This window comes from Chinchilla lanigera, unplaced genomic scaffold (genome assembly GCF_000276665.1).
Source record: "Chinchilla lanigera isolate Chin_1 unplaced genomic scaffold, ChiLan1.0 scaffold00176, whole genome shotgun sequence".
Taxonomy (NCBI): Eukaryota; Metazoa; Chordata; class Mammalia; order Rodentia; family Chinchillidae; genus Chinchilla; species Chinchilla lanigera.
In genome coordinates this window covers 947,447-955,467 of record NW_004955577.1, presented here as the reverse complement: position 1 = coordinate 955,467, position 8,021 = coordinate 947,447, and the positions used below count along the sequence as shown (strand labels likewise).

The 8,021-nt window shown below is 50.5% G+C and overlaps 1 protein-coding gene across 2 annotated transcripts in view; it reads right to left on the bottom strand.

Moving 5' to 3' along the window:
• The window catches only part of Tnfrsf13b (tumor necrosis factor receptor superfamily, member 13B), a gene marked incomplete at its 3' end in the record, with an annotated part of 41,087 nt that overhangs the window by 16,231 nt on the left and 16,835 nt on the right, over positions 1–8,021 (bottom strand). Inside the window, 2 exon segments of one of the 2 annotated variants that reach the window (XM_013509632.1) lie at positions 1,855–1,992; positions 4,049–4,128. In XM_013509632.1, the coding sequence (XP_013365086.1) occupies positions 1,855–1,963 (109 nt within the window). 2 annotated transcript variants of the gene reach the window in all.

The window sequence follows — 8,021 nt, the reverse complement described above, 5'->3', positions numbered from 1 at the left end:
GGAGGGGGGAGGGGGAGGCTCTACACGTGGACCAGTAAACTAAAATTAACAAAAGAAAAAAGGTGGATAATTTTCCTTTCCCAAGTTAAGTCTCCTTTGCCTTTAAGACGCTACTTATGTGAAGTGTGACTCACAGAGACGTGAGCAGCACACTTCAGAGGCAGTGCAGGACAGCGGTCAAGAACACAAACATCGAAGCCATCGGACTGATGACGTCCCTACACAACCACTTGCAGGCCGTGTCATCTTAACTCTCCCTGCCTCAGTTTCCTCATTCCGGAGAGAGGGGCAATATCAGTGCAGACTTCTCAGTCAGGGTCGACACCCAGGGCTGAGACACCCAGCACTGCGCTTGGTGCTCGGTTAATGGAAGTCTTGAACAGAATATTCACCTGAGCATCTCTACAATGCAAACACACGCACGCGCACACACATGCGTGTTCTTGACAGAGTAAACACCTGCAAGATCATGGAACTGGGGCCTCAGGAAAGACTCAGGTGGTCCAGTGGGCCTGCCCTGCACTTCACAGCACCCGGCCCACCACTCATGCTGCCTGAGTACTGTTCTCAGGGCTTCCAGGACCTCCCGCCCACCTTGGAGGCTTCAGGTGTAGCTGCTGCAGGTGGCACATGGATGCCCTGGACCTAGCAGCTTGCCTGCACCTCAGGATTCCGACATCCCCATCACGTCTTCCCCCGGTGCACCTTCCCTCTCACAGGACGTCCACATTCTATGAACTCTGAATAACACCCCCGTATGTCCCCATCGTCCACCTGTGGCTTCTTATGATACTTACCCCTCCTACCTCGAAAGGCAGCCATTTCTCCCATTAGATGACAACTTTCTTGAAGGGTCAGGCCAGATACCTATTTTCACGGGGCTAAAGGATTCGTTTATATTTGGGGGATGAAACAATGAAAGTTTGAATTGATCAGTGCGTGCTGGTTCAGGGCCATAGCTTGGAGTCAGAATCCTGCGTTTAAATCCTGACATTCCCACTTTTAAACTATGTGATCTTAGGTAGGCCAGCCGGCTCTCTACTCTATATTTACAAAATACCATGTGTCAGGCACTGTGCTAGGCTCAAGTTAGACGTGGCTCCTCCCCCTCAGAGAGCTCAGTCTAGTGGTGGAGTCAGACATGGAACAAGCACACACCGAAACCCATAACAGCAAATGGTAAAGTTTTGTCAAGTAAAGAACAAATTATAAAACAAAACCGTGAGCAACAGATATTTTTAAAGACAATTACAGAAAAGTGGGTGTGGCCTAAACATTGGACGATGTTCAGCAGTTGTTGCAGGGGCCAGTGAGACGCTGCGTTTATGTTTTCGAGGCCATGTGTGGTAGGGACCCATGAGTGAGTATTCACAGGGCCAGTGATATGAGGTCTCCATTTTCTTTAAAATATACAAGTCAAAATTGGGGGGCCTGAGAGACAGGACTGTCACCATTTTTGAAGGGGATGATTTACGGTGCTATTCTGCCTCTACATTTGTGTATGTTTGGTAATTTCTTTAATAAAAGTTTTGTAAGAAATTGACAATAGAGAAGGACAAAAGAGAGCCTGGTTGCTACTGGGGCAGTCAGAGGACAGCTTTGAAATTTCGGCCGAGACCGGAAGGCTGGGCAGGAGGGCGCCGAGAGGGGGTGGACGAGGAATATGCATTCCAGGCGGGCGAGAGTGCAGCGTGGTCAGGAAGCTGGAACGCGCACGGGGGACAGGGCAGAAAGGCCGGCGTAAAGAGGCGCCACGTTGCTCCTCTCCCCCTTCTTGGCACCTGTGGAGGGGCCAGCAGGAGCCCGGGGGGGTGAAGAGGGGCCCGCCGTGCCCACGTCTGGCCCAGAACTCACTGCAGAAGGCTGCGCAGGTGCGCTGGCTCCGATGGCCGCAGGCCGGCTTGCAGGAGACGCAGCTGCTCAGCAGGTCGTCCCAGTACTGCTCTTCGGGGCAAAGCCCCATGGCCACTCCCGGCCACAGGCCCTGTGCAGCTGAGGGTGGAGGGAGTGTGAGGGCAGCTGGCCGGCTGGTGGGGACCCAGGCGGCTTCCCTGCCCACATCCCAGAGGCCTCCCTCCTGTCCGGGTGGGCAGACAAAGCTGGCGGCAGCCCCCACTGCACTCACTGGGTGACCCAGGGGAGCCCCCCACCTGCTCAGCCTCAGCCCCCCATTCTGAGGGTCCCTGATCCTCACATTGGCCACACCCTGCCTGGCCCTGCTCTCTGCCTCCCTGTCTGCCCTGCCACGGGATCTTTGCATAGGCGCCTCCCATCTCACGAGCACTCTCTTCCCTTGCCAGCCCCGTGGCAAATGGACTCCTCCTCACCCCTGAGGCCTCGATTCAGACCGCACTGCCGCACTGCTGCAGGGAAGGTGTCTGACTCTTCCCTACCCCATGCTGAACACCTTGTACCCTCACAGGGGCCGCCTCCTGGTAGGAGTGCAGTTACTTCACACCGTCTCCAGCACCACTGGTGGGCATCATGTGGTGGGGCCTAGGCCACCTTTCTGTTCATTGCTGGGTCCTCAGGAGCTAGGGAGTGCTTAGGAATACTAGGTGCTCATGAAGTGAATGGGGTTTTATTCATTTATTTGTTTGTCTGTTTGTTAAACATACTGGAGATTAAACCCGGGCTTTTTTTTTTTTTCTTTTTTTTTTGAGACAGGTTCTCACTAAGCTGCTAAGTTGTGCAGGTTGGAGTCAAATTTGTGATCCTCCTGTCTCAGCCTCTCAGAGTGCTGGGATTTTAGCATGCACCACTGCACCTGGCTCAGTGACAGTTTATAAAGCAGATCTCTCCGAAGCCTAGTCTGAAAGCAAGGACTCAGCACCTGTCAACTTCTGCCCATCCTTCGTTTAGTAAGGTGTGGAACATGCACAGCGGCACATGTACTGCGATACACCTCACATGTACAGCCCGGCAATTGTACGTACATGGCGTCTTTGCACCCACATCAATACTGAACCGGTTTCCCCTCCTTGGGTGATTCCCTGGAGCCGCCTCCCATCAGGTCCCTATTCCTGGGGAGAAATACTGTTCTGGTTTTATCTTGCTGTTGTGCTAAAGTTTGAAACCAGGATCTCACTCACACTAGGCAAGTGCTCTACCACTGAGCTACCCCATCAACTCTACTGCTCTGATTTTTGATCGCCATGGGCTAATACTGCCATTCTGGAGCCTTGTGTCTGGCTGTGTTTGGCCATATAATCTCTGAGCCTCCCCAAGATGGTGTTCTCGGCAATCGATGTCACTGCAAGCTTCTATTCCAGGAGCACATCATTCCCTGTGCAGGAATGTCCTGTCCGAATGTCCCCCACCAATGCTCCTTTTAAACATTTTGCAAGGCATTTGCTTATTCCTCAGCAAGAGCAGGCTGCAAAGGACAGCAGGTCCCTGCTGAACACAGCGCCCTAAACACACGAGCTTATCCCTTCCTGCTGGAACCTGCAGCTGAGAGTCAAGTTCACTCATCCTCAAAGGTCAGAAGGCAGAGAAAGTTGCTGCAGGGGCAGAGATGGCAGCAGTGTCCTGAAGGCTGCGGGGGCTAGGGGCCGGAGTTGGCTGCAGAGTAGATCTCCCCATGAGGGTAGCCAGAGGGGGATGAGGCTGTTTGGTGCCAAAGGACTCTAGGACTTCTCTAGAATTGGAGGCATTAAGTTCCGGCCAACAATTAGGGATCAGCATGCATGCCCATAATCCCAGCAATCAGGAGGCTGAGGCAGGAGGATCACTGTTAAATTCGAGGCCAGCCTGGGCTACATAGTGAGTTCATGGCCACCCTGAACTACACAGTGAGATCCTGTCTCAAAAAAAATCAAAAACACAATTAGGGATAAGAAGGGAGATGCAAAGCAGGAAAGGACAGGTTTGGAAATTTATATAAGAGGTTTTCCCCAAGCAGATCCCCATTCCCAGGAAAGTGACAGCTCACTGTTCACCTGAGCACAAGATTGAGGAGTCTGCCCAAGGCACAGCTGAGGTCTTGCCTGGCAATGAATGACTGAGTGAGGGTCTCCCTCCCAGCAGTCTCCCCACCCCCACTCACCCTGAGGGAGGCCAAGGCCAGGTCTGCAAAGGCTCCTTCCTCCTCACTCCGCAGCTGGCTGGCAACCTGTAGACACGGTTCTGGGAAGAGGGACCAAGAGATTTTTATTTTTTATTTATTTATTTTTGTTTGTTTGTTTGTTTGTTGAGACGGGGTCTCACTATGCAGTTCAGGCTGGCCTTGAGCTCACTTTGTAGCCCAGGCTGGTCTCGAACTCGAAATGATCCTCCTGCCTCAGCCTCCTGAGTGCTGGGATTACAGGCGTGTGCCACCACGCCCGGCTGGACAGAGAGATTTTTAGAGGGACTTCAGGTGGGAGATTCTCCCACGACAACGGCCAAGTCCCTCCCTGGTCACACCCGCACTGAATGTCCACGTCAACACCCCCGGCACTGATCCAGGACTTGCAATCAGCAGCTCAGTGCTGCCTGCCATAACAGTACCACCCCTGGCCCAGAAGAGAACTCAAGCTACGCAAACAGAAGATGGGCATGAGCAGCCAACAGCGATGAGACCGGAGGCAGAAGAAGAGTAAAAGCCAGCAGCAGCGACAGTCGATATCCTCAGCAGTAGAAAAAAGGTGGTCTTTGTGAAAAATAATAGTGCTCCACTTTCAAGAATATTCAAAAGAAGTCATCAGAATATTCAAAAGAAGTCATCAGAATATTCAAGAGAAGTCATCAGAATAAAAACATAGAAGAGTGGACATAGGAAGATGTAACTGAAAACATTTCCAAGATGTGAAGTGACAGAATCACTTCTGCGGGCCTGACGGCTGATTACTGATTGGGAGGACAGAAGTTTCCAGTTAAGTGAGCTCAACAGTTCCACTGGGGGTGAGGACACTGGCACCGGGGAAGAGGGGGAGGGGGAAACTCAACAATCTGCTGTCTAAAAAAAGGTCTGTGCTTCCTGGGAAGCGGAAACCAGAGGAAGGTGCGACTTTGGAGCTGTGGGGCTGCGTAGGACAGGGCTGGGGCAGGAGGCTGGTAAATTTTGGAATTCTGGTGAATTGCGACCTACAGCACAGAGGTACTTGGCACTCCCAGCCCGGTCCCAGGAAGCAGCAGTGGGATGCTGCCCCAGCTCCCAGTGCTGTCTGCTGGTACCAGGGTGAGCAAGGAGTCCTTCGTCCTCCAGTACAGCGGCTGCGAGTTCTGAGTGCCGCCTGCTGGTTTGGATCACTAAGCGGGGAGGTGGTCAGCGCAGAGCTAGGAACCATAACTTCCATCCCTCAGGGCTGATGTGGTTTCTGGGAGATATAAGAAGATGCTACTTTCTTTTCCTCTTGGAAGCCAGACATTTAGGGAATCTTGGTCAAGACACTGGCTGCTTAGAGAGAGAAAGAAAGAGAAACACAAGTGACCAACACAACAAGAAATACACACTGCTTAAAAATAGTTTAAACCAAGTGTAGTGGCACACGCTGGTGATCCCCACACTTGGGACAGTGGGGCAGGAGGATCGCTGCAAGTTTAAGGCCAGCCTTAGCTACACAATGAATTCAAGGCCAGCCTAAACTATACCTATTTTCTATTTTTTTATACCGGGAATCAAACTCAGGACCTTGAGCTTGCCAGGCAGGCGCTTGTGCCGCTGAGCTATATCCCCAGCCCTCAAGCCTAAACTACATAGTGAAATTCTGTCCCAGAAAAAATAGTTTGGAAAAGTCACAATCAGCTCCAGCCCTTAACAAGCAAGATTCAATCCCTTCGGAGTGAGGAAACTAGATTTCTAAAGCTATTGCAACTTAATAATCAAAACGTGCAGTTCTCAGGAAAATTACAAAACATATAAAGGAGCTGAAAATATTAGAAAATAAAGAATTTGACAAAAAGGATCTCCAGGAAAGTCTATACATTGGAATGATTACTCAAAGATATTGTTAAATCAATGATCTTAAATTTATTCAACAAACTGAAGGAAACCATGGACAAAGAACTGAAAGAAATTAGGAAAACAGTGTATGAACAAAATGAGAATACGAATAAAGAGGTGTAAATTGTAAGAAGGAACCCAAACTTAGAAGCAATCAAGAAGCACTCCAGATTGATGGATAAACAAACTGTGATAAATCTGAACCACAGAATATTGTTCAGCATGGAAAACAACGGAGCTGTCAAGTCGTGAGAAAACAGAGTAATTATCAGTCTGTGTTACTAAATGAGACAAACCAAGCTGAAAACGTACTGTGTGATTCCACTCTATGACTGTCCAGGAAAGCCAAAACTTTGGAGATCAGTGGTTGGCAATGGTTGGGGCAGGAAGGGATGAACAGGTGGGGCAGTGAGACTATCTGTACGATACCCTAATGGTGGATATATGCTGGTATAGTTCTGTCCAAACCCACCCACAGAATGTACACCACTGGGAGAGAGCCCTAACACCCACGGACTTTGGTGCTAATGACGTGTCAACATGGGTTCATTGATTGTAACCAATACACCACTCCAGTGCAGGCTGCGGGGTGGGGGAGGCTGTGTGTGCCGGAGGGAGGGCAGGGATCTCTCTGTGCTTTCTGCTCAGTTTAGGAACAGGGATCTCTCTGTATGTCTGCTAGTTTTGCTGTGACTCTAATAAATGCTCTAAAAACATATCTCTATCGATCTTGCTAGCTAGCCAGCTACCTAAATAGTTATCATTATTATTATTAGAAAGGAACCAAACAGAAATTCTGAATCTAGAAGGGTTTATCAGCAAATATAAGCAAGAAGAAAAAAGGATCAGGGAACTCAAAGATAAGTCAACTAAATCATTCTCTTCAGATCAGAAATTTTATAAAGAACAAGGGGGAAGTGAACAAGCCCCGAAGGATCTACAGGACCCCCTATCAAACATATGCTCTTAAGAATTCCAGAAAGAGGAGAAACAAAAGGCAGAAAATGCGCCCGGTGGCGCACGCCTGTAATCCTAGCACTCAAGAAAAGGGGAAAGATTTATTCAGTTTGAAGAGAAACCAGAATCCTAGCAGTCAAGAGGTTGAGGCAGGAGGATTTGCTGTGAGTTTGAGGCCAGCCAGGGCTACATAGTGAAACTATGTCTCAAAAAACCAAACCAAAACAAAAAAAACCCAAGCAAAACAAAACAACTAGCCCCTAGCTGCCGCCTGAGCCTGGGAAGCTGTGCAGCAGGGAACACTGGCCCTTGGGCTGGCCCCTAGCCACACAGGCGCCCAGGAGGCGGGCAGTCAGTGCCTGGGAGGCCGTGGGGTGGGGAGCGCTGGCCTTTGGGCTGGGCCCTAGCCATGCAGACACCAGGGAGGCAGGCAGTTGGCGCCTGGGTACCTGCGCGGTGGTGCGCGCTGCCAGCCACTGCTGTGTGATCGAGAACTATCATGGCACAGAGAAGCAATGACACAATTGGCCCGCCACATGTCAGCCACAGAGGCCTGCCCGGGGATGTGTGTGAATCATCCCAACATGGAGAAACCCCTGGGAATACATGCCATGCAATGGGTCACTCTTGTCCCTGCCATTGAGAACCAGAAAGGTCCAGAGTCAGCGGAGGAGCAGCTGCTGAAGAAGGACTCAGAGAACACAAGAATACAGGCTATGCCTGAAGACTCAGAGGTCTAGTTGACTGGGGTCACGAGAGCCATTTGGAAACTGTAAACTAGGAGGTCCTTGCACAATACCTGGGGAGACCCCCTGGAAGCCATTCTTCCCCTGACAGTACAGGCTGCGGTGGAGGAGCACATGGAGCCCTGGAGAGGTCTGCACCGAGATTCCTGCTGCCTGTGCTGACGGCTGGGGAGAGGACACTAACTGGTTGCAGGATCCCAGTACGATGGAAGGCTGGAGAGAAAAAGCTACAAAAAATGGCTTTCATCCTAGATGGCTCACTTGAGATGTTAGTAAGAATTGCCTCCTCAGTATTCTATAGCCATGACGAGGAGGCGGCCAAGGAGAGAAAACAAAGAGACCGAGAAAAAGCAGCTGCTTTTGCTGCAGCACTAAGAGAAACAGACCCTAAG